At 40.9% G+C, this 27,374-nt stretch overlaps 1 protein-coding gene across 1 annotated transcript; it reads right to left on the bottom strand.

Annotated features, from left to right (window-relative positions):
- On the bottom strand, nt 1–27,282 carry AKIRIN2 (akirin 2). The gene is made up of 5 exons (XM_010387967.2): nt 26,443–27,282; nt 6,758–6,901; nt 2,958–3,107; nt 1,001–1,072; nt 1–748 (listed from the first exon to the last, which is right to left on the bottom strand). Exons 1-5 carry the CDS (start codon nt 26,675–26,677, stop codon nt 738–740), a joined length of 612 nt encoding a protein of 203 aa, XP_010386269.1. The 5' UTR covers nt 26,678–27,282; the 3' UTR covers nt 1–737.
- Nucleotides 27,283–27,374: the final 92 nt, after the last annotated feature.

The raw sequence follows: 27,374 nt of genomic DNA, 5'->3' as shown, positions 1-27,374 counted from the left end.
TTACGTTTTAAAACACCGCCTTTATTCAAATACTACCCCCATCTGTACATTAAGAAACAAGCAGAATAGAAGTAAATGTTTTATTCTTCCAACTAAATTCCAGTACTACAAGGGCAATAAAACAATGATACACTGGAAAAAAAAAATGCAGCAATAAACATTTGTTAAAAAGACTGATAGAATAAATAAAACTACCAAAAAAAAAAAAAATCATATAAACCCATTCTGAAACCCCAAAAAGTCCTGGAATACAGAAATGCCCTCCTCCTTCACTATTTCACAGGAAGCACTGCAGGCTATTTGCTTAATATTGTCCTGGGATTACATTCTAAAATTAGTAACTGGTTACAGCTTGGTTGTAGTGCACAATTAAAATCACACTAACTTCATCTGAAGTGTCATTCTACAGTTTTATTTACACAACCAGTGAAGGGCATGTTCTAGAATACCAGCTTTAATCCTTTTCAAACATTAATATAAGAAGCCAAATTGTAATGATACAGCAAAATGAGGCCACTGGTATTAATACAGGTAGCAAAGGTCCACATCCAGGTGGTACTGACATCAGGGAAATTTCCAAAACCAGTTGCTGCTGCCTAAGAGTGGTTGCCACTGACGAAAGCTTGAAATAACCTGTATTCACAGAAGGGGTATTGGCATTGCTGCATGTCATAATTGGGACCTCTTGCAACAACTCAACAAGGAACAAGGCAGCCCACAAATGCAGGATACGTGATTCATGAAACATCTAAAGGGTGAGAAAAGGAAAATTAATGCAAAATACGGGTCAAAATCCAAACAAATACTAGACCTTGATTCCCAGTATTGCCCCTATGTATTTAAGTAACCAAAAGGCTTGCAAAGTTATATTGCCTATTTCCTCCATACAGTCTCAGTAATTTTGTTAAATTCTCTTTTTGAGTATGAAAATAATTATAATGTCTTCTCCTTAAAAGATAGGCTTATTTTGAGTTTATAACTTCAAAGGTGAAATACTTACAACTAGCAGGCTGTTCTCCATATCGTCGCATTATTTGATCATGCGTAAACTTCACAAACGCATCATATTGTTCTATAAATCAAGGTACATATCAATTACATGATTTGTAAAATGCCTTAATATTAAGAGCCAAATAAACTGAAAATACAAAATGTATAGTAAAACAATTCTAAGTTGACAATCACTTACATAACCTCGGTAGTACTAATAGTGTATCAAATAAAAACAGCATGGAGCTTGTCCGTCAAGAAACCTAGGTTTTAGTCCGATCACATGACCTGACATAAAGAATAGGTAAGATTTATTATTTCCTAACAATTAAAAACAAGGCCGGACTCAGTGGCTCACGCCTGTAATCCCAGCACTTTGGGAGGCCGAGGTGGGCGAATCATAAGGTCAAGAGATTGAGACCATCCTGGCTAACATGGTGAAACCCCGTCTCTACTAATACAAAAAAAAAAAAAAAATTAGCTGGGCATGGTGGCACATACCTGTAGTCCCAGCTGCTCGGGAGGCTAAGGCAGGAGAATCGCTTGAGCCCAGGAGGCAGAGGTTGCAGTGAGCCGAGATCGTGCCATTGCACTCCAGCCTGGGCGACAGAGCGAGACTCCATCTTTTAAAAAAAAAAAAAAAAAAAAAACATTGGCCAGGCGCAGTGGCTCACGCCTGTAATCCCAGCACTTTGGGAGGCCGAGGCGGGCTAACACGGTGAAACCCTGTCTTTACTAAAAATACAAAAAAATTAGCCGGGCGTGGTGGCGGGTACCTGTAGTCCCAGCTACACGGGAGGCTGAGGCAGAATGGTGTGAACCTGGAAGGCGGAGCTGGCAGTGGGCCAACACTGCCACTGCACTCCAGCCTGGGTGAGAGTGAGACTCCATCTCAAAAAAAACCAAAAAAAAACAAAGAGTTTTCAATAGGTTTTTACCCTTCTACTCTGAAAGTTATTGTATGTGGGCTATGAATGGCAACTGACTACAATGAGAATAGGATGACAAAAGCTAACAACAAAAAACTACCTAAAACCTGATCAAGTTATCACAGAAAAAGCTGTTATATATCTAAGCAAATTCTCTTCTCTACATTAACACCTCTACATTAATTCCTTAAGAATCAAAAAGCTTACTTATCTATATAAACAGTAAATCTGTGGCTAAACATTCTATTTATGTTACCATACATAATAAATTTTATTTACTGTACTTAAATTATAAAATTTTCCTGATTTCTTCTGATAATTAAAACAGGACTGCAGTTTGATACTCAAATGACTTACACAGTGACAGCCAATTAGATATTTTAAATGTCTAGATTGATGGCAAAGTTATGAAAAATACAAAGTCGGCCGGGCGCGGTGGCTCAAGCCTGTAATCCCAGCACTTTGGGAGGCCGAGGCGGGCGGATCACAAGGTCAGGAGGTCGAGACCATCCTGGCTAACACGGTGAAACCCCGTCTCCACTTAAAAAATACAAAAAATTAGCTGGGCGAGATGGCGGCGCCTGTAGTCCCAGCTACTCGGGAGGCTGAGGCAGGAGAATGGCGTGGACCCGAAAGGCGGAGCTTGCAGTGAGCTGAGATCCGGCCACTGCACTCCAGCCTGGGCGACAGAGCGAGACCCCGTCTCAAAAAAAAAAAAAAAAAAAAAAAAAAAAAAAAGAAAAATATAAAGTCAAAAAATCCACAACCAAATTGAGGTAAACAACTAACATCCTTTTTTAGTACAGGGTACATACTAATACTCCTGCTGATCTACATGGCTAGCCAATACTCTTTTCCTGAGGTTACCAAGGCGGGCCATGAGCCATAAGGTTAATTTCCTTTCCTGAACGGAAATTTTCTAGTTCTCAGAGAATATACTGCACTAGTGTATAGAAAGTGAAATTAAAGCACACGTGGAAAATAATGCATTTTGTACAACTGAGTTCCTCGGAAACTCTAATAAAACACACCTCATACCTGCAAGTTTTGTGTTCAATATTTCTTCATATTCTTCTCGAACTTTCTCTTCACGTTCTTTCAACAAACGTTCACAGATCATCCCAACCTGCCGTAGAGTAAATAAGGGCTGTTCTTTTTTTAATGGTGAGGATGCTGCAGATGAAGACCCTGTGTACAATGAGGACAAAAAATAGCACCTGGTTTAGAGCCATGATAGAAAGCAGTTTCTAAATGAAGAAGTTTCATTTGGATCTCTTCAATCTTGATATAAAAGCATTTTAAAATCAGATTTTAAGCACAGCATTTCACAAGTCTTAAAACAACCAAAATAATAATTCCATCAGCCGGTGACGCTGGAAAAACACGGCAAGATGTAATCAAGATAAAAAAAAAAGTCTAAAGATGAGTAGAAAAAACTTTAAGACATAAGAAAGGCTGGGTGTGGTACTCATGCCTGTAATCCCAACACTTTGGGAGGCTGAGGCGGGCGGATCACCTGAGGTCAGGAGTTTGAAACCAGCCTGGCCAACATGGTGAAACCCTGTCTCTACTACAAATACAAAAAAAAACAGCCAGGCATGATGGCGGGCACCTGTAATCCCAGCTACTGGGGAGGCTGAGGCAGGAGGATTGCTTGAACCCAGGAGGCAGAGGTTGCAGTGAGCCGAGATCGTGCCACTGCACTCCAGCCTGGGCAAAAAGGGCAAAACTCCATCTCAAAAAAATGAAAACAAAAAATTAAAAATTAAATTTAAAAAAGACAAAAACATTACAATGATGGGTCCCATTACAAAACTTCTTATCTCCTTTCTGGAAAATACCATACCATGAAGTATTTTAGTGACTAAACTTTCCTACGCCAGGAATAAAGAACACCTCAGGTCTAAACTTACTTTATTTAGTCCCAGAATAACAAATCATTATGCCAGTAAAAAGACACTTAGTAGTCTTCAAAGCCATACCATTAATATCTTAACAGCCCACACACAATGAACTGGTAAATTATTCTACCATCATTTCACAACTTTAGAAAGGGGTTTTCCTTTATTAAAAAAGAAAACAGGCTGGGCATGGTGGCTCACGCCTGTAATACCAGCACTTTGGGAGGCTGAGGCGGGCGGATCACCTGAGGTCAGAAATTCAAGACCAGCCTGACCAACGTGGAGAAACTTCGTCTCTACTAAAAATACAAAATTAGCTGGGCGTGGTGGCGGATGCCTGTAATCCCAGCTACTCGGGAGGCTGAGGCAGGAGAATCACTTGAACCCAGGAGGCGGAGGTTACGGTGAGCCAAGATCATGCCGTTGCACTCCAGCCTAGGCAACAAGAGGGAAACTCCATCTCAAAAAAAAAAAAAAAAATTTCATGTTGGCACAATAAAACCTTTATGTTTAAAAAAAGAAGGTACAGCATGAACCCTTTTTTAAAAAGATTAAAAAACATTCTGGAATCTAGCTGGGTATGGTGGCTCATACCTGTAATCCCAGCACTTTCTGGGAGGCTGAAGCAGGTGGAACCCTTGAGCTCAAGGCCAGCCTGCACAACATGGCAAACCATGTCTCTAGTAAAAATACAAAGATTGGCTGGGAGTGGTGGCATGTGCCTGTTCCTAGCTACAGGGTAGGCTGAGGTAGAGGTTGCAGTGAGCCAAGATCTCACCACTGCACTCCAGCCTGGGCAACGGAGTGAGACCCTGTCTCAAAAACAAAATGAAACAAAATAAAAAAGACGTTCTGGAATCTACTTTGCTGGAGAAGCATAAATGATTCTAACGGTGTTTGAACACATTGACTACTACCATTCAGTTAACAACAATTTGCATGGAAAAATAAGCTCCAGCATTGAGCTGATAATGCTTTGCTCAAAACTCTATAATATCATAGAACTACACTGTCATCACACTAAGAATCCCAAAGCAGCTGCAACATCAGTGTTGTCAATTTCATTAGTAAATTGGCAAGAATATTCCTTCAGCATTTTTATACCTATTAGTATTTTTTTATAAAAGAGAAAATATTTTGTAGTAATAACATCTATTGTAATACTGCTAAAAGTATTTTCTTCACATTCTAGTGCACCACTCATTTGTTACCAATTGTTTCTTCATCTCGCTCTGTGAATTTGCCCTGGTACCACCAATATTACTCTCTTAACTTAATGCTGCTTATAACCAGCATGGCAGAAGCTAGTTAACTATGCTTATTAGAACTGCGCATATCACAATAACAAAGCACACCAGCTTTATTCCATAATTACCCAAGGCTATCTTAATTTTTTCACATTCCCAGCTTTGTTACTTAAGACTGCCAGTTAACTGATCTTCTAAGTGAGTAAGGAAATAATGATCTTGGTTTCCTGCTAATATAGTCTAGTACCCAACCCTCACCTCTTACTATGTTTCAACCACTAATAACTGGCCCCCCACAATGGGCATGGCGGTATTTAGTTTTGAACAATTTCATGTTTCCTAATCTAATTTTATTTGACTATATTATGGTCTTTGATTTTTTTTTTTTTCTTTTTTCTTTTTTTTGAGACGGAGTCTCGCTCTGTCGCCCAGGCCGGAGTGCAATGGTGCGATCTCTGCTCACTGCAAGCTCTGCCTCCCAGGTTCATGCCATTCTCCTACCTCAGTAGCCGGGACTACAGGCACCTGCCACCACACCCAGCTAATTTTTTGTTTTTTTAGAGTGATGAAGTTTCACTGTGTTAGCCAGATCTCCTGACCTCATGATCCGCCCACCTCGGCCTCCCAAAGTGCTGGGATTACAGGCATGAGCCACCCCACCTGGTCGAAATTTTTTTATTCTGCCAGGTTTTCCTACCCTTGCTAGAGGGAGGAGAGAAAGCGTTAAACAAAGGCAACTGTTGTCACAAGAAAAGCTATTTTGCTGAGAACTTTACTAAAGGTAAGAGCCACTATTGATGGCTCTCTTTCAGCAAAACCTTCAACTTTCTCTTTGCTTCAAGTAGTCCTTATTCCTTTCTTTTTTAAAGGAAGGTTATTTGCAAACACTCCCCCCAACAAAGGGTAGGTAAAAACAGATACAGGATCAAAAATAATAATAATAATCCACCTTTAGAAATCTATCCCAATAAGACAAGTGTGTAAGGGAGGGTATGTATACAGGGACATTTCTTAAAATACTATACTGGCAAAACATCTAAGTTGAATTATCAATAAGCGTTCAGTTATGACAAGGTACATCTATACCTAACAAAGGAGCATATAGTATTCTGTTAATTTTTTTTTTTTTGAGACAAAGTCTCACTCTGTCGCCCAAGCTGGAGTGCAGCAGCACGATCTCAGCTCACTGCAACCTCTGCCTCCCAGGTTCAAGTGATTCTCATACCTCAGCCTCCCAAGGGGCTGGGACTACAGGCACATGCCACCATGCCCGGCTAATTTTTCTGTTTCCAGTAGAGACAGGGTTTTACCATGTTGGCCAGGCTGGTCTCAGCTCCTGACCTCAAGTGACCTGTCTACCTCGCTCGGCCTCCCCAAGTGCTGGGATTACAGGCATGAGCCACCGTGCCTGGCCTATTGTTAATTTTTTTAATAAAGTCTACAAATCATAGTATTTACAGGATGTCCACTTTGGGGATATTATTATACAGGTAGTTGTCTCTAGTTAGTGGGAATCCAGGTGATAATTCCTTATTTTGTACCATATTTTTAAGATGTCATGCATTACTTGTATAAATTTTTTTTTTAAAACTCAGAGGAGATATAGTAGCTTAAATGACTAAAGACAATTTGGATTAAACTTTTCCCACTCTAAATAATAAACTTTGTAAATGAAAAGAAATGTTATTACCTGGTGAAGCTGGTCCACTGAGGAGAAATGCATGTGGCTGTGCATCAGAAGTACAACACGGATCTGTCTGTTGGAAACTCGTTTCTAAATGTCTTCTCTTCTGCATTCGTTTATACTCTTGTTTTATGTTGTACAGAATTTGTTCTAAAATAAAAAAAGTTAAAATTTGGCAAGATAAAAACTTTCACATTAAAAAAGAGGTTAGCTTTCCAACATTATTTAGTAGACCAATCTACCCAAAATATTCTTTTCAAATAATATCCAGAAAATTGACATTCTGGTAGGAACTCATTTCAGCATAAATGAGGACATTCACTTAGCACGTACACACCAACTGGAATTCAGCTGTTCAACAATATTCTTGCTGAGCACTGACTAGCAAAAATAAAGTTTTTCAATCAAAATAATGGTCAAGGAGTCTTTGAACCCAAACACCTATTTTACTCAGATTCTTGAGTTCCAAACTCAAAGCTCATTTATTCATCACATAGAACTATTACACTAATAGGCTTTTCCAACTGCCTTTAATGCCTTTATGCCTTTTCCAAGCCCATAAATAAGAAGGGGCGTGGGGGATTATGTATATTCAAGCACACAACAGTCTGAAGTGACAGTAGGTCAACAAAATGACAAAACAGATGGGAACTAAAAAAGTCATCATACATTAAATGGCCATGGCCAATTATTTTAAGCTCAGTAAAACCTAAGAATACTATAGCATTCTGAATCTTGGGGCTGGAGGGTGAGGTGAGGGAGAGACCATGTGAAGTGACTGGTACATGACAAGTCCTCAATAAATAAGAACCACTATACCGCAGTGCAATTATCTTGAACCACAATCACACGAATGAGTAAAATTATATCTGGCCTATCTTTTAGGCCAGTATGATTCATTTCAGAAAGATTTCTAACTCAAAATAATTACCATCTGGCCCCTCCAGAAAATCCCTACCTGGGGGTTTCCACTCCCCATCCAGACTTCCTCACTACACCTCCACACTCCATAGCTCCCAATTTAACAGGTTATCAATGTGAAACTACATCCCTAGAAGTTTACTAATCAAAATCCAAAGCAAGATTAAACAAAAATGAAATGTTTAGGTAGCAATTAACTGGCAATAAAAAGACTGACAGAGTGAAGTGTAGCCTTAACATTCAATTCCACAATGATGCATTAATTTAAGAACTGTTAGATATTGGTGAAGTGTGGTGGCTTAACACCTGTAACCATGGCACTTTGGGAGGTCGAGGTGGGAGGGTCACTAGAGGCCAGGAGGTCGAGGACCAGCCTGGGCAACATAGAGGGACCCTGTCTCTATGACACACAAAAAAGAAAGCTAAAGATTTACATACAGTAATTCTTTTTAAAATGTAATACTGGTGGTTTTCGTAGATAACCACCATATCTACAAAATCTTGTCACTTACCTCTTTTCTCACTTTATTTCCCTAGGAGAACTTTTAGAATTTTTGAGAGACTCTGGGAGGACAAATAAGTTCCCTTAAACATTTTAGATACTGCCTGTTTCATTATTTAAACAGAAAACAAGTTGCAAGACATATCCAGTTAAAGATACCATTTACATAAATTTTGTTGTATAAAAAGACCTGTTTATATATACATGAATGTGTGGTTTAAGTACAAAATCACACATTCGTGTGTACATAAACAGGTCTATAATGATTAATTTCAGGATGGTTATGTTGGGGTGCTTTAGCTGTATTTAACATTTTTCATTTGTTAACATTTGTTTAATACGGGTTATGGTCATTTTCAGTCCTTTTGCATTTATTTTAACTACTTTGTAATTTGAAAACAAAGTTATTCCAATTGAGTGACAGTGGTTAAATTATTAAATTATCGGTGTTGGCATGAAAGAGTTGTCTACTGAATGGTAAGCATACCTTGATATAAATAGGTTGCCTAATATTCACCAGAGGTACCCAATAAAACTAATGTAACATCTGGTATCAACCAGGACAAACACAAATATCCTCATTTTTTAAATAACAGACCTCTTTTCAGTAACAGCAATCTAAAGCGTTTTTTTCTTTTCGAGACGGAGTATCGCTCAGTCATCCAGGCTGGAGCGCAGTGGCGCGATCTCGGCTCACTGCAACCTCTGCCTCCCAGGTTCAAGCAATTCGCCTGCATCAGCCTCCCGAGTAGCTGGGACTATAAGCGTGAGCCACCACGCCCAACTAATTTTTCTATTTTTGGTAGAGATAGGGTTTCACCACATTGGTCAGGCCTGTCTCGAACTCCTGACCTCAGGTGATCCACCTTCCTCAGTCTCCCAAAGTGCTAGGATTATAGGTGTGAGCCACCGCACCCAGCATTTATATTTTGCTCTCTGAAAGAAAGCTTCACTCACATTCATCACTTTCTGTCCAAAGCTACCATTATCCTGATCAAAAGTGCTATTCAAAACATCATAAAATTTATTTATAACCAGAGATTTTAGGAGGTACTAGTTTAGAGAAACTGACCTTAATATTTATCTTTTGTGTGACTTATATACGTTCTTTCATCACCACATAGCTGTTCTCAGATTTAGTGTTCCTTCTGCTTCACAAGCCAACCAAAGCACAACTAAAATGTACCAAAAGAATGCTTGTATAACAACCACCTCAATTTGTTCATTTGATAATCTCAAATGAAAGCTAACCCAGAATTAAGAAACAGTAAAACTTTTAAAAATTTATCTTTGTAAAACTCTGTACCATCAGACACTTAGAGACATCACTGACATTTTAAGGTGTAATTTACAAATGACAAAATTAACCAATTTAAATGTACAATTCATTTGAGTTCTGACAAGTACATACATACAGTTTTGGAACTAACATAACTATGATAAGTAACTTTTTATCACTCCAAAAACTTCTCTTGGGCTCCTCTGCAGTTAATTCACTACCACCATCACCAGTTCCCCAGTACAGTCTACCAACGCTCATCTGCTATTACTATATAGTTTTGCCTTCTCTAGAATTTCACATAAATGGAATCATAAAGAGTACAGACTTTTATGTCTGAACTTTCACTCAGCAAAATGCTTTTGAGATTCATATATTTTGCATGAGTCAGAAATTCCTTTTCACTGGTGAGAATTCCATTGTATGTATGTATACATACACACACATCTATCCTTTCTCCTGTTAATGGACATTTAGACTGTTTCCAATTTGGGACTATTACGAATATTCAAGTACCAGTCTTTGGCGGACATGTTTTCATTTCTCTTGGATAAATACCTAGGAGTGGGAAATAGGCTGCCTAATCATATGGCAAATGAAGGGTTTATTTTGTTCTTACAAAATAAAATCGCGAAACCATTTTCCAGAGTGATTTTGTCATTTTGCATTCCTACCATAAAAGTATTACAGCTCCAGCTGTTCCACATCCTTGCCAACACTTGATACTGTCAGCTAAAGAGCTGAAGAATTTTTAAAGCTATTGACTGCATGCTTTTTACATCAAATATGATGCAACTATGTCATCTAAGCCACACTGGTGCCCTCAAATGCTCTAATACTGGTAACATGTGATCAACAATGTTATGCAGTGAAGGGTCCAATTTAACTTGGCCAAGATCTCAACCGCACAAGTAGCAAACAGCTAACTGCAATGGCAAGCCTCAAGCTCAATTTATTTCAGTCCAGGGATATAAACCGTCTTGAAGCTGATGAACTCAAGAAACTTCCTCAGATTCAATATTCTACAACCACCACATTGCTAAGCTCAATCTAGATACTTGGCTGACCTGAGCTGCTTTCACACCAGGTAGATAAAGGCCTTCCATGTATCAGTCAAGTACTTGTTTACTTAGTCCTAAGCTACTTAGATCTGACCATCTCTTATCAAACCAGCAAGTTAACATTTTATCCAAGGTACATGTAATATCTGACATTGTCTTGCCAACACAATTTAAAGTTCATTAAAGAAAAAAGTCCAAGCTTCACTTGTATTATCAGTTGCATATTCCAGTTTTAATCATATGCCTTCCTATTTGGCTTATGAGGCATAGACTGAATTTGCAGCAACCATTTAGAGCAAAATATGTAGTTATTTTCAAGACAACCTACAGCACACAAATGGCTGTATATTCTTTTACTAAATCCTAAAAACTACCTCTTTTACCATAAAATACTGCTAAGTGGAAGTCATTATTAGCGAGTTCTATGACTCACAGCATTTTCATTCTCAAAACTAGTACATGTCACTAAAATTGCTAATTAGGTGGTATCAACAAGTCAGCACTTATTTCTTTGGAATATTTTTAAAAACAAATTAGGAGGCCGAAAGCAGTGGCTCACACCTTTAATCCCAGCACTTTGGGAGGCCAAGGCAGAGGAGGATCACTTCAGGTCAGGAGTTTGAGACCAGCCTGGCCAACACAGTGAAACCCCATCACTACTAAAAATACAAAAATTAGCTGGGTGCAGTAGCGGGTGCCTGTAATCCCAGCTACTTGGGAGGCAGAGGCAGGTGAATTGCTTGAACCCAGGAGGCAGAGGTTGCAGTGAGCTGAGATCATGCCATTGCACTGCAGCCTGGGCAACAAGAAAGAAAACTGTCTCAAAAAAATAAATAAGTAAATATTGTAAACGTGGAAATAAAAGGCCTCTTTCTAGTTGCCACTGATTACTTAGGAAATGCTGGGCACCATGAATAAGGTCAACAATATAAACAGGAGAAAGTAGTTACGGGATAAAAAGCATAATGGAATTGATGGGGGCAGGACAAACAGCATCAAGGTTAGACTGAGCAAAGAACATGGAAGCAACTAAAAATAACTTTAAGGAGAACCACAAAGGAAGGGTGGGCTGTCAAAGTATCTTTCTAGGGTCCATAAATTTAAGTTCTAAAAATCTGACATGTGAAACTAGAAACTTTTGCTCCACACCCATAAAGCTTTACTATTTTCCTCCAGACACCATTACTAGATCAAACATTAAGGTTTCGCTAACAGTTTTAAGTTTAGGTGTATGGGGTCCCTCTGGATCATTTTATAGATCAATACCATTTATTTCTCCATGGAATATCTTTGGAAAACAAAATGAAAGTGGACCTAGACAGACAATGCAAACAATGAGGTTAAAAAAGAAATCTTGGGGCTGGGTGCGGTAGTTAATGCCTGTAATCCCAGCACTTTGGAAGGCCAAGGCAGGCAGATCACCTGAGGTCAGGAGTTCGAGATCAGCCTGGCCAACATGATGAAACCCTGTCTCTACTAAAAGTACAAACATTAGCCGGGCATGGTGGTGGGCACCTGCAATCCCAGCTACTTGAGAGGCTGAAGCAGAATTGCTTGAACACGAGAGGCGGAGGTTGCAGGGAAACAAGATCGCACCACTGCACTCCAGCCAGGCGACAGAGCAAGACTCAGTCTCAAAAAAAAAAAAAAAAAAAAAAAAAAAAAAAAAATATATATATATATATATATATATATATATATAGAAAGTCTGCCAGTTGTAGTCAGGAACACAAATGATATGAAAACCTGTACATAATTAAGTAAAGAAAACTTGCAGTAGCCATTAAGACTTAAAACTAAGACACTGTTCCAAAATAACAGAGCAATGTACAGTTCTGAACTACACACTAGATACTGTCATGATTACTTTCTAAATTAAAATGCACAACTTGGGCGGGGCACAGTGGCTCATGCCTGTAATCCCAGCACTTTGGACGGCTGAGGTGGGTGGATCACCTGAGGTTGGGAGTTCGAGACCAGCCTGACTAACATGGAGAAACCCCCATCTCTACTAAAAATGCAAAATTAGCTGGGTATGGTGGCACATGCCTGTAATCTCAGCTATTCGGGAGGCTGAGGCAGGAGAATCGCTTGAACCCGAGAGGTGGAGGTTGCGGCGAGCTGAGATTGCGCCATTGCACTCCATCCAGCCTGGGCAACAAGAGCGAAATTCCATTTTCAAACAAAACAAAACACAACTTGGAGTTGCTATGGAGACCCATCTTTATTAATTGGCTATTTTCCCAGGATCATCTCTTCAGAAACTAAAACAGTTCTTATGTTCTCCTTGATGGAATCTTAAGGACAATATTCTTATCCAACCAAGAGCTATTTAACTATAAAGAATGAGCTGATGCCATTTTAAATTCACTTTAAAATACTATTATTTCACTGGTACATATAGCCAATGATTACTTATTTGAAAGAAACGACTCAATTTGTTAAAACACTGCAGGTAAATGTTAAGTTTTACATCTCCAGCTTATATTTACACTAAGGGGATACATTAACCTTGTTGCTATTGTTATGTAGCTCTTAACTACTTTTAAGTATTTTCTCAAATAACTTACAAGCTACCAAAATATAACAAAGAAAGCATGGCCGCATGCAGTGGCTCATGCAAGGCTGAGGCAGGAGGATCACTTGAGGCCCGGAGTTTGAGACCAGCCTGAGCAACAAAGCGAAAACTCTTATCTCTACAAAACATAAAAAATAAAATTAGCAAGGTGTGGTGGCTTGCCCCTGTAGTCCCCAGCTACTGGCAAAATGAGGCAGAAAGATAGTTTGATCCAGGAGTTCCAGGCTACAGTGAGCTACAATGGCGCCACTGCACTCCAACCTGGGCGAGAGTGAGACCTTGAGTTTTTTTTTTTTTTTTTTTGAGATGAGTCTCGCTCTGTCGCCCAGGCTGGAGTGCAATAGTGTGATCTCAGCTCACTGCAAGCTCCCCCTGCCAGGTTCAAGCGATTCTCCTGCCTCAGACTCTAGAGAAGCTGGGATTACAGGCGCCTGCCACCAAGCCCAGCTAATTTTTGTATTTTTAGTAGAGATAGAGTTTCACCAGGTTGGCCAGGCTCATCTTGAACTCCTGACCTCAGGTGATCCACCCACCTCAGCCTCCCAAAGTGCTGGGAATACAGGTGTGATCCACCGTGCCCGGCAAGACCTGTCTTTAAAAAATAAATAAATAAATAAATGCCGGGCACGGTGGCTCACGCCTGTGATCCCAGCACTTTGGGAGGCCGAGACAGGCAGATCACCTGAGGTAGAGAGTTCAAGATCAGCCGGACCAACATGGAGAAACCTCATCTTTACTAAAAATACAAAAAAAAAAAAAAAAATTAGCCAAGTGTGGTGGCACGTGCCTATAATCCTAGCTACACGGGAGGCTGAGGTAGGAGAATCACCTGAACCCAGGGGAAGGTGGAGGTTGCAGTGAGCCGAGATTAAGCCATTGCACGCCAGCCTGGGCAACAAGAACAAAACTCCATCTCAAAAAAAAAGGGCAATAAATGGAGAAGTGGAAATTGAACTGCCCCAAATCCAAAACCCAAAATGTGCATGCTACAGAAACATTTGGTTCCAAAGCAAAAGATTCAGCTCTTATTCCAATTAACCACAGGCACAAGGGCAATGGTACTTACCTGCAGGGTTTTAACCAATTGAGAAATTTACTTCAAATAAGTAGCACTGGCTACACAGTACCAGTGAAATGAAAGAATTTGACCTTGTAGTGATTATAGTTGTTCCTCCTCCCATAGGGAAGATAAATGAATGCCTTTTATACAGTTAAATATTATGTAAGTATAAATGTAGAACCTAAACCAGCTTGCACAGACTGAGAAAGCAGACTCTTTGAGGACTCCAGTACGGCACAATCAAGCTGAAGAACAAACCCATTTCCTAAAACAACTTGTTCAGGCACCCCAAAAAAACATTAGCATACCTGGGCCAGGCACAGTGGCTCATGTCTATAATCCCAGCACTTTGGGAAGCCGAGGAGGGTGGATCACCTGAGGTCAAGAGTTTGAGACCTGCCTGGCCAATATGGCGAAACCCCGTCTCTACTAAAAATACAAAAAAATTAGCCGGGCAAGGTGGTGCACGCCTGTAATCCCAATCACTTAAACCTGGGAGGCGGAGGCTGCAGTGAGCCAAGATAGTGCCAATGCACTCCAGCCTGGGCAACAGAGCGAGACTTGGTCTCAAAACAAACAAAAAGGGCGTACCTGGAACCAGGATTTGCAAAACTGATGACTAACAGGCCAAACTCAGCCCCACGGACATGATTTTTTTAAAACACATTAAATTGTAGCCATTTAAAAACTGGGTGGTTTTACATATAAAGTCAGACTTCTGACAACTCTTAGAAAACGAGGTAACATGGCAAAACTCAGCTGAAGATTCAAAGTGACTGCTACCTTTTGGGCCTAAGTTCTCAAGTGCTTCTACAATTTTAATGCACACACAGATTACCTCTGGATCTTGTTAAAATGTAGACCCTGCAGGGTGGAGCTTAAGATTCTACATTCCTTATGAGGTGATGCTGCTGGTCAGGACTGGAATTCACTAGTTCCCTCCTAGTTTACTTTAAATCATTTATATCTCTGGAACTATGAGTATTTAAAGTTTCTAGCCCCTGCTTAAAATAACAACTCCCTTGGCCAAGGGCGGTGGCTCACGCCTGTAATCCCAGCACTTTGGGAGGCTGAGGTGGGTGGATCACCTGAGGTCAGGAGTTCAAGACTAGCCTGGCCAACCTGGTGAAACTGTCTCTACGAAAAACACAAAAAAATTAGCTCAGCATGGTGGCGGGCACCTATAATTCCAGTTACTTGGGAGGCTGAGGCAGGAGAATCGCTTGAGCTCTGGAGGCAGAGGTTTCAGTGAGCTGAAATCACACCATTGAACTCCAGCCTGGGCAACAACAGCGAAACTCCGTCTCAAAAAAAAACCGAAAAACAAACAAACAAAAAACCTTTAATTGAATATTTTTTAAAAAGTGGTTGGTTTACTATTGGACATACTAGGGAGTGGAGAGGAAGGAAAGGAAGACGTTAGCAGCCCGGTTATTATAAGTACGAAAATATCTAAGCTAACTTAAAATCATTTTGCCACCCTCACCTGAATGGTTTTTATAGTTGTAAGTTCATTGCTTCTCAGCCTTTTGGCTGAGACCAAGTGTAATTCCAAGTGTAATTCTAAGTTAGACATATCCCTCCCCTAGGAGGAAAATATTCTGCAAATTAATTTAACTTGATTGGACCTACTTAGGAAAACTCATTACATGACATTAACCTATATACAATGATTACTCCATCTCTCCTAATACACTTTAAAAAAGGAAATTCATATTCATCATTATGTGACAGATCATGAAACAATTCATTTACTTTACCAACATGACCGCTTTTTAAAAGAGGAATTAAGACCCCCTCTCAGGCCAGGCACAGTCGCTCACGCCAGTAATCCCAGCACTTTGGGAGGCCAAGCTGGGCGGATGGCTTGAGGTCAGGAGTTCGAGACCAGTCTGGCCAACATGGTGAAACCTCATCTCTACTAAAAATACAAAAGTTAGCCAGGCATAATGGCGGGCACCTGTAACCCCAGCTACTAGGGAGGCTGAGGCAGGAGAATCACTTGAACCCAAGAGATGGAGGCTGCAGTGAGCCAAGACCATACCACTGCACTCCAGCCTGGGCAACAGAGTGAGACGGTTTCAACAACAAAAAGACCACCTCTCACACCATAAGGCACTGATTAGAAGTCCACATACATCTCTTATTTATCCCATGTATTTTATAAATTAGTTGTGAACATTTAAAAGTCAATGGATTTCACAAAAATTCTGACTTCTAGTGGTAGAGGGAAGGCGCTAACAAGATCTGACGATAAAAAGGTCCAAATTAGGCTGGGCATGGTGGCTCACACCTGTAATCCCAGCACCTTGGAGACCAAGGTGGGCGGATCACTTGAGGCTAGGAGTTCGAGACCAGCCTGGCCAACATGGTGAAACTGTCTCTACTAAAAATGCAAAAATTAGCCAGGCATGGTGATATACATCTGTAACCCCAGCTACTTGGGTGGCTGAGGCAGGAGAACTGCTTGAACCCAGGAGGCAGAGGTTGCAGTGAGCTGAGATCACACCACTGCACTCCAGCCTCGGCAACAGGGCAAAACCCCATCTCAAAAAAAAAAAAAAAAAGTCCTAATTTCCCATGGCTAGAACTAAAGAGGAACTGTCTGAACGAACTGAAGATACAAATTAAATACAGATATATCTGTAAATGGAAACTGAAGTCAGAAGCAGGCATGTGACTGCTTAGGGAGCTATTAAGTGAGATAAGCATGGAGCTAGAGCTAGAACTAAAAAACTACGAGGTTTAACGCCCAGGTAAAGACAAAAAGAACAGCTAGGGAGTAGAGGGAAATTATAGTCAAAGAAGAAAAAAAAGCATTTCAAAAAGAAAGTAGTGTGCCAGCAGGAAGAATGCTGAAAGAAAGGTCAAATAAGAGGAGGACTGATTGAGTGTCATGGAAGTCACTGATGACCTCACAGGAGCTGCTTGAGGCATGTCAGGAATTGAGAACTGAAGAAATGGAAGCAAACAGACTATTTGAAAGCTCTTTGAATTTGATTTTGAAGTGGAAGAGATCTAGAAGATAGCTGGAGGAATTTGAGTATGTTTTGTTCTTTTACTTTCTCATGAAAGGCTTGGGAATACATAAAGCCAAAAGCAAAGATCCAATTGAGAGAAGAAAAAGGGAATAATCAAGAGGATAAGGTTACTTTGGAGAAAAGTGGAATATTTCCCTCACTGTATACAGTGCTTTCATAATTATTTAATCCTCGATGATACTAAAACAGGACAGGCTCAAATGTCAGTAGTGCTGGTACTAAAAACAATGAAAAAACTGTGATCTGATGGCAACTCTTCTTTTGCAGATGTCAGGCTTATTCAATGAAAGGCAAAATTGCTGGTCAGTAAAAGTCCCATTTGAGGTTGCCTTCTTGAGACCGTTTCCATCACTTGGCCAGTAAATGCTCGTAATTCTCACAACAACCCTAAGAGGCAGATGCTACTATCATCATGTGCACATTTCCTGAGATGAGAAAAATGAGGCTCTGCTTCAGTGTCTTCTGAAACGTCACACGGCTTGAACATGGCAGAGCCAGGTTTGACCTCAGGGCCCAAGTTCTTAACATCTACTACCCTATCCAGTAGTATATTACTACACTTAGTCAAAATTCTATTAGCATCTAACGTTAAAATAAATCACAATGGGCTGGGCGTGGTGGCTCACGCCTGTAATCCCAGCACTTTGGGAGACAGAGGCGGGCAGATCACCTGAGGTCAGGAGTTCAAGACCAGCTTGGCCAACATAGCAAAACCCCATCTCTACTAAAAACACAAAAATTAGCCGGGCGTGGTGGCGCATGCCTGTAATCCCAGCTACTCAGAAGGCTAAGGCAGGAGGATTGCTTCAACCCAGGAGGCAGACTGTAGTGAGCCAATGAGACTCCTGAAACAGCGATCACTAGCTATAAAAAAAACCGTAACACCTCTTCATGTTACATCCGGAAATGTATATAAGGGATGCTTAAAGAGTCTAAAATGCCTCCTCTTAGGACAGGCATTTGTATCTAACCAGAATGTTTTACTGGTGTTTTAAAAGTTAAGAAATGGCCAGGCGCAGAGCACTTTGGAAGGCCCAGGTGGGCGGATCACGAGGTTAGGAGTTCGACGTCAGCCTAACCAACATGGTGAAACCCCATCTCTACTAAAAATACAATTACACAGGCGTGGCAGCACGCATCTGTAATCCCAGCTACTCAGGAGGCTAAGGCAGGAGAATCGCTTGAACCCAGGAGGTGGAGGTTGCAGTGCGCCGAGATCGTGCCACTGCCCTCCAGCCTGGGTGACAGAGCGGGACTCCGTCTCAAAAAAAAAAAAAAAAAAAAAGTGAAGAATTATTCCAAGTTGATAGGTCAGTATTTCCACACATGTTCAACTGATTACAATGCCAGGCTCTGATAATGCACTATTTTACCCTGGGCTATGAAAGATTGTCACAGACAGCATCAAGTCCCCCTCTCTATCACAGCAACTAAAATCTTCTATACTTTAAATCAAGTATACCACTTAGAGAAGTTCTTCTAATCATATTTTAGTGGGAGGAACAAGGCAATCTCCTTTCCTAATTAAAAGGCACAGTTCAGAGGGACAGTCATGTTTGAAAAATTGGCTTTCTTCAAACTTCACTGTACATTCTACTCTTCATTTGCTAATCAGTTCAACAAAAAGAAACAAAAGAAAAATCCAAGTCCCTCTCTCCAACCATTCCGTCTAGTTCGATTTTTTTGAGGGAGTTTTATAAGAATTAACATTAACAGAAATGAAAATGAATGCTAACCAAAGTGAAAATACGCATCATATACTGACACAATTTCAGAAACTTAGTAAACAAGCCTTAATACTTTTAGGAAAAAAACTTTTTCAGAAGTGATTTAATCAGTAAACCAATTTTAATACTTAGGCTATCAAAGGGGAAATGAACATTAATATGGAAAAATGTTAATAAGAAATGAAAATAGGTATACTGATAAAGTGCTAGCTAATAAAGTATCAACAGTGGCCACTCTATCATCAGTCTCTCAAGAGAGACTCTTACTCTTTGCCTAGCCAGTGCAGTATCTGGAACTCAAATGAGGCCCATAAGGGTTTGAACAAGTGACTTCTAGAAGAATAATTTAAATGTTTTAATAATGTTAAGAAAATCCAGGTACATCAAAGGACCTAAAAAGTCAAATCCAGAAGTTGTATTTATGGAAAGATAACAATGTTAATAAAATCAGAATATCCACTAGTACATCTCAAGATGATCTGCTTATGACACTTGTGACAGATAAAAACTAAAGGGAAAAAAAGCTACACCCCAAGACAAACTAAAAGTATATTGTTACGAGCTGCTTTCTTAGTGCTAGAAAGTTCACCACCCAACAAAGCCTACATGTAAGAAATGTAAGAAACATTACAAAAACTGTTATACTGTAAAATCCTGATCACAAGAAATATTACAAAATATGTTATACTGTAAAATTCTGATCAATAGGCCCAAAATAAATATCAAAGCTGACAAACTAACATCCACTAGAATTTTAAATTACCTGCAAGGATTCCCTGCTTAATATGGCTACAATATCATCTCATGTGAGAAACTTGTTATAACAAATAAATTTCTTTAGAAATAAATCAGAACTTTGTATTAAGAAGTATTCTCTTCTAAAAATCCTGTAAAACCTTTTGAAATGTTTCTTCCGATGAGCAAATATCTGATAATAGAGAAATTCTTACACATGGGGCTACTTAAAATATTGTAATTCACGTAATCCATGTTTCTCATCATTATCCAGAAAAATGAATACTGAGTATACTTAAAGTGCCTCAGAAAAGTATTATTCAAAGTCTTAAACTAATTGCAGTATTTATTACGACTCGTTTGAGTCACATTTTTTGTCAAAAAATGTTACACATTATGACAATGTCATAGAACAGTCTAAAAAGAAAATTTGGTACAGAATTACAGGGTAAAACTGAAATTACATTTCTTTTCAACCATAGCAACTCTAAGAACCTTGGGAAATGTCAAGACTTAATTCAACAAATAAATTTAGTATTTTAAAACTACTTGTGACATTAAAAGGGAAGGTATGGCAGATAAGAATCTTGCGGGCTATTTTCAAACCACCATATTCAAGTCCCATGACTCATCCCAGCCCCCAAAATTCAGGAGATATTCCTGTTAACAGTCATGGTTACAGCGAGACTGCTGCTGAGACAGTGTATCTCTCAGGTGTGTTTAGAAAGCTAAGAAACACTGGAGGTAAGCCGAGTTTCACAATCCTATAGTCAGCAATAAAATTAAAGATGAATCTCTTTGAACTAAATCCATTTGTGAAGACTTCTTTAGCAACTTCAGATGCCCGATTGGTTTGTATAGGCTTAAGCATTTTCTCTCATACCTTTTTAAAAGCAGGTAGTTCTCTCAAAGGCAAGAAATTCCCTGCAATTTCACATATGTAAAGAACATTCTGTGAATCAACAGTGAACAGCATAGGGTTCACACAAGGACTACAGGGACTACAAATTGCTGGTTAACTAATTCACTGATAGGTACTTGAAAATACCTACTCCCACTCCCAATAACATTATCTAGTTTCATGAACCAACTATTCAAGAGGCCCAAACTTAACCCATGCTATTACTCCACATTCTTCTTTAATAAAGAAAAAAAATCTCTTTTCAAATAGGAACGATACAACTGGGCACTTCCACTGAAGCTTTTACTCTCAATCTTTCAAAACGAAAGCTTTCTATCACTGTCTTTCTAGGTCTATCAAAATACTTAGCAGAAAAAACCTGCCAGGCACAGCAGCTCAAATCTGTAATCCCAGCACTTTGGGAGGCCGAAGCAGGCAGACTGCTTGAGCCGCAGGAGTTTGAAACCAGCCTGGGCAACATGGTGAAATCCCATCTCTCCAAAAAAAATACAAAAATTAGCTCGGCATGGTGGCACATGCCTGTAGCCCCAGGTACTTGAGAGGCTGGGGCAGGAGGATCATTTGAGCCCAGGAGGCAGAGATTGCAGTGAGCCGAGATTGTGCCATTACACTCCAGCCTAGGTGACAAAGCAAGACTCTGTCTCAAAAAAAACAAAACAAAGACCTGATTAATATGTACTACATTCTTTTTCCTATAAAACCATTAAAAAACTGAAGAAATTTATTCTCCTTTACATCTCAGGTTATGTCTCCATGGCAACCACAGTGGCTAGTACCTTCCACACCTAAAGAGGGGCTAACCTCTAATCTAGCCATGTTTAGCCTATGTGTTGCTGTGCTCAAGTTAGGCTTTATTTTTCTACCTTAATAAAAAAGCCAGGGGCCGGGCACGGTGGCTCACAACTGTAATCCCAGCACTTTGGGAGGCTGAGGCAGGTGGATCACGACGCCAGGAGACCATCCTGGCTAATACGGTAACACCCTGTCTCTACTAAAAATACAAAATATTAGCCAGGCGTGGTGGCAGACGCCTGTAGTCCCAGCTATTTGGGAGGCTAAGGCAGGGGAATGGTGTGAACCTGGGAGGCCGAGCTTGCAGTGAGTAGAGATTGCACCACTGCACTGCAGCCTGGGCGACAGAGCGAGACTTGTCTCAAAAAAAAAAAAGCCGGGAGCGGTGGCTCACACCTGTAATCCCAACACTTTGGGAGGCTGAGGTGGGTGGATCATGAGGCCAGGAGTCCAAGACCAGCCTGACCAAAATGGTGAAACTCCATCTCTACCAAAAATACAAAAATTAGCTAGGTGTGGTGGCGGGCGCCTGTAAGCCCAGCTACTTAGGAGGCTGAGGCAGGAGAATCACTTCAAACCAGGAGACAGAGGTTGCAGTGAGCCGAGATTGCGCCACTGCACTCCAGCCTAGGCGACAGAGTGAGACTCCATCTCAAAACAAACAAACAAAAAAAAGCCGGGGACAGAGGCTCACACCTATAATCCCAGCACTTTGTGAGGCTAAGGCAGTGGGACCACCTGAGGTCAGGAGCTCAAGACCAGCCCTGCCAACATGGTGAAACTCCGTCTCTACTAAAAATACACACACACACACACAAATCAGCCAGGTGTGGTGGCACACGCCTGTAATCCCAGCTGCTCCAGAGGCTGAGGCGCAAGAATCGCTTGAACCCAGGAGATGGAGGTTGCAATGACCTGAGATCACGCTACTGCACTCCAGCCTGGGTACAACTTTGTCTCAAAAAAAGAAAAAAAATCTCGGTATCAGAATACAACTGCAGTTTTTAATGGCCATAAACTTACAGGATTCTTAAATGCATAAGTCATAAAAATACGCAGTAACTGCAGCTACATACAGTCCTAAATAGAATATCAGGTTTAAGATTCAAAGTACAAAGACCATTAAAAACATTTATTCGCCAAATCCAGTGAGAAACTAGGAGCAACTTAACAGCTGTCTAAATAACCACAAAATATTAAAAAATACTTCTGGCTCAATATAAATGACATCTGAAGTGAGATGCTGCCTCCTCCAACAGACGTCTCATTTGTTTGCCTAGAACCATTTATATTTCATTTAAGCCAGCTGGTGTCTCCGTTTGCAGGCATGCATCAATGTCTGGTGAACAATCTATGTTCTTGTAAACCCTTCTCCATTCACAAGCTGTAGTTTCCATTTTTAATGGCAAGTTTCCAGCAAGCACAATGAGTTCTTACAAAGGAACTTAACTCTTCACAGAATTCAATTCCTAAGGCAGACTAGAGTAATGGTACCAAGCCATAAACAATGTGAATTAATGTGCCTAACAAACTCACAAATACATTAACATTCACAGAAGGGTATCTTCAGACCATTCATTCACTACATAATAATGAAAACAATGTGTTGGATTTGATTGATGGTCTCTTACAATGTTGCAATATTTTGGTTTTATTCTTTCTTGGGAATGTCATGACAATCTTTTGGCTAAATGGTAGTATTACCAGATGTTTCAAAAACCAATTGTAAAGCATATTTTGGTTTTCAACTAACTTACCAGGATAAGTATTGATGCAGCTACTAGAGGTATTCCTTTCCCCAACGATATTCGATGCCTCTACTCCCCCCTCCCTTTACTTCCACTGATCACTTTTCCTTTCCCATACCCAGGGGTATTATAAACCTCACTGCTGACACCCCACACGAGGGTAAGCAAACTTTTTCTGTAAACACTAGAGAGCAAATATGGAGTTTTGGGGGCAATACACTCTCTGTGACAACTATTCAACTCTGCCATCGTCACCTGCAATGAACACTTTAAAAAAAAAAAAAAAAGAATGAGCACAGCTGTGTTCCAATAAAATTTTATTTATGGACACTGAAATTTGAATTTCACATAATTCTCACGTGTCACAAAATAATTCTTTTGATTCTTTTCCAACCATTTAAAAAATGTAAAGAACATTCTTAGCTCTCAGGCTACACAAAAATATGGCTGTACTTTGTCAACCACCCCTAGACCCTGGACAGCATTTCTGAAGTAGTAACACTTGAGCATCCTAAAAAACAGGTTTGGGATATCTGTGTGTTAAGGAGCCCCTAAAAAATTCATAATGCCAATTAGCATAATAAAGGCTCTAAGCCTTGCGGTTAAGAAAGCAATCTTAACTTCCTTCAGCTCAGCTAGTCCTCCCTTTTTCCTAGCATTAAGTTGCAACAGTTTGAAAAATATTTAAATAAGAATAGTCAAGTCAAACTTCCTGGGATGACTAAAATGATAGCTAAGGTTTAAAACAGACATCCAAGTTCCTGAAACTAATAAAGCCACAACATGACTTCAGCTATGCCATCAGAAACTGAAAATATCCAGAGGAGAACAATGATAAAATAAATTGCATACATGCTCTGAAAAAAATTCACTTTAGTACTCTAATTCTACATTATTTGTATTATATTTGAACTCACAGATGTGAAAGGAAAACAGAGTTCCCGAAAGTTCGCCAATCTCAATTTGGTAAGCCACTGTCTACTTCCAATCCTAACTCTTCATTTTAGTTAATGACAGATGGGTATTTACTCCCATAAAGTTTAAGAATAATCGGTGTTAAAATAGGAAGCTAAAAATCAGGTGCATGAGAAAATTATTTCCAAGTTTAGTAACATGAAAACGGGGAAGCTCTTTGATACCTGCACAACACTGCAGCTCCCATTATGGCATTACAAAAAACATACAGGACCATACCCCAAATTGGCCATATAAACACAAAGTCAAATTAAATTACATTTAGAATGTCATTCAAAACTACAGTTTAAAAAATGTAATTTTAGCAAGTCAAAACTTCGATTTCAACTTGTTTTCTCAAGTCAACTTTTTAAGATAATATTCAGATTAGTTAGAATAACTTTCAGCAGACTCAGAATCAATTAGGATGTGATTTTAGGTTTCAGGATATAATCAAACTTCCAAAGTAGATGTCAAAAAAACACCTTGAAGAACAGAATAGCAGTATTTTGGAAAGTGAATGTGAATCTGAATCAGCTGGCTTAAACAGTTCCAATAATTCCAGTCGTTTTACTATGATACTTCAATTAATTTAAACTTGAGATAATGTGGAGCCAATTGTATTAACCAACGCTACAGATATGCCAATGAAAAGTCAAGTTTACAAAGCATCACAGTTCTTTCCGAGTAAGTGTGCTTTAAAGCGGTGGAACATGTTATAACCCCCACTGGTTTACACACATGCCCAAGATTATTTTCCCATTGAGATATAGTACTTTAATTCCCAAACCTAGCACTGTATTAATTCACTCCCTCGACTGAAATTTATTGCTGGTTAGCTACTTAATGACCTTATTTTGAAATGGCCTTATTAGTTAAGTACAGATTCCATTTCAATTTCCAATGATACCATTTCACTATGTCAACCACCAGTAGCTCATTCTTGACATTGGCTGTTTCCTTTTTTTTTTTTTTTTCCAAAGTAAAGCCTAACAATCAACAAATGCCTTTTCAATCTAATTAAAAGACAGTTAGTAAGGTCATTAAATAAATTTATCCGAGAATTTCCGTGACAACTCACTACAACTCTAAAATAGTATGTCCTTAAATTAGATCAAATATTTAATAGCAAAAATGGTAGCTTGCATATTCGAGGGTCACTCCATGGATTTAGAAAATATTTCAAAATGTGACATAAAGAAAAAAAAACACTAAAGTCAGTTTCAAATGGAAGTCACCAAACTTAGAGGTATATACTTCACTTTTTTAAGCTAATGATAATGAGACATTTAAATCAAGCTATGAAAAGGCTTTGTTTAAAGGGTGATATTATTACTAAAGGCTCACACAGAAATCTTTGCATGCTACACACAAAGGAAACATTTACACTTCAATCCACAAAAGCCTATCCTAGGACTGTGCCAGGGGCACACAAGGATTTCAAAGTACAGAAAAAACTGGGCATACACATGCCCTACAAAGCAGCCAAAAGACATTCCCCATAGTCTCTCTCAGGAAATGTTTCAAGATGAAAAGCAAAAGTCTTTAGTCCCTTGGAATGCTGGGTTGATTTCTTCATTATCCTCAAGGCTAGGCTGTTTTCTCCCAACATACTTTGTTGGGCAAAAATAAAGCATTTCCAAATAAAAACAACTCCTCAGCCCCAATTTTCAATGCAATATGCTTATTAAAAGTTCAAGATTTCTCAAGGTCTAGACGTACAGTATGATCATATTACAGTACTCGGGAAGAGCGTTTTCTTTGTTGTTGACCCTGCTAAGGAAACAGGTCTTGACTCAGCCAAAGTGGCGTTCTTGTGGGTGATTAATGACAGGCCTAGATCTCGCCCCAGTGACATCCATCCCCACCCCCCACCCCCACTATACTAAAATCAGCCATGTCTGAACTGGAGGAGGGGCTGTAGCCTCGCCTCAAACCACCCAGTCCCAGAGTTAATAGCTGCAACCAATCGATTCCGACAAGCACACATCGAGATTGGGGCGAAATGTGACCCTTTCGCCTAAATTTACGAGTAATATCGCCCTCTCTAATCATTTCCGCTGAGTCTCCAGCGACTATGGAAACAATTCCAATCATTCGGCCCAAAGAAAAAGATGTCCCTGTTCTACCCAAAACCGACAAGGCAAAGCCCCTACCCACCTCCAAACACTACCCCCTTGACATCAGCCCATTTCTATTGTGTCTTATTAGGTCCTCGGGCTACGAGGACCTAATGAAAAATGTGGCTGCCCTACTACTTTGCTAAGAACGAGAACCACACAGTCCGGTACCCCCACCCCAGGGGCCGCATCCCACGCCCCAGGACCCCTGTTCTCTCGACTACCCCGGCGGCCGCGGGGCCGGGTCCCACCTGTGGTGAGGCGGGAGGAGACGTCGCCGAAGGGGGATGGCTCCATTCGGAGATACTTCTGCGGCGAGGCGGCCGCAGCCGAGAAGGAGGCGGCAGTGGCCGCGGCCGCCGACAACGGAGAGGCAGCGGCCGAGGTGGGCGCCGACAATGGCGCACATCGCCTCCGCTTCGGGGACGCCGGGCTCAACAGCGGGTCGAAATCCAGAGTCCTTTTCAGAGTGGCTCCGCACGCCATGGCCGGGGGCAGCTGAGGCGCCGGGCTCGGGCGGGGTCGGGGAGGGGTGACGAGAGGAAGAAGGCGAGGGAAAGGGGGAAGAAGCGGGAACTCGAGGAGAGCCTACCCGACGGGCTCAAGAGCCAAGCGGGTCGCAGAGCGCCGGCTGTGGAAAAGAGAGCCGCCGCCGCCGCCGCCGCCTCCGCGGCAGGGGCAGTGGCCAGGGACGGCCCGGGTGAGAGCGGGAGGGGCGGTGGCGGGCAGAAGCACACGCCAGTCGCGTCAGGGGGGCTCTTCCGCCTCCTCAGGCGCGGCTCCCCCGGGAGAGGCTCCGGCCGCCCCCGCCGTCCGCTCGAGCTTTGCGCCCCGCCTGAGGCGCTTCTGTGCTGAGACTAGATCCTTTCTGAAGTCGAAAACAGCACCGTGGGGCGTGAGGCTGGAACGCGGCTCCTAATACGCCCGAGTACGGTCAGTAGATTGAGAGCGGCGATCGATGCAGAGAGATTGCGAGGTGGCTGCGGCAGCACGACCGCAAGCGAACACGTCCAACCGCTTCCCCCTCCCCCGTAGGACTCTCCCACCCGCCGCCGGCCCCAATATGGCGTCAATAACAACGCCGCCGATTCAAATCCGGCGGCCTCAGAGCGCGTGCGCACGGGGGCGGGCCAAACCGGGGATGCATTTTGGGAGTTGTAGTTTTTAGCTGCGGGGAGGAATC

The sequence above is a fragment of the Rhinopithecus roxellana genome, chromosome 4, assembly GCF_007565055.1.
Source record: "Rhinopithecus roxellana isolate Shanxi Qingling chromosome 4, ASM756505v1, whole genome shotgun sequence".
NCBI classification, from domain to species: Eukaryota; Metazoa; Chordata; class Mammalia; order Primates; family Cercopithecidae; genus Rhinopithecus; species Rhinopithecus roxellana.
This window is presented reverse-complemented; position numbering and strand designations above follow the sequence as displayed.

Coding starts and splice junctions, on each gene's coding strand:
- AKIRIN2 (XM_010387967.2), bottom strand. CDS start 26,677: ATGGCGTGCGGAGCCACTCTGAAAAGGACTCTGGATTTCGACCCGCTG. Junction 6,902..26,442: donor CTCCTCCCGCCTCACCACAG/GTGGGACCCGGC, acceptor TTTTTATTTTAG/AACAAATTCTGTACAACATA. Junction 3,108..6,757: donor CAGTGGACCAGCTTCACCAG/GTAATAACATTT, acceptor CATTGTACACAG/GGTCTTCATCTGCAGCATCC.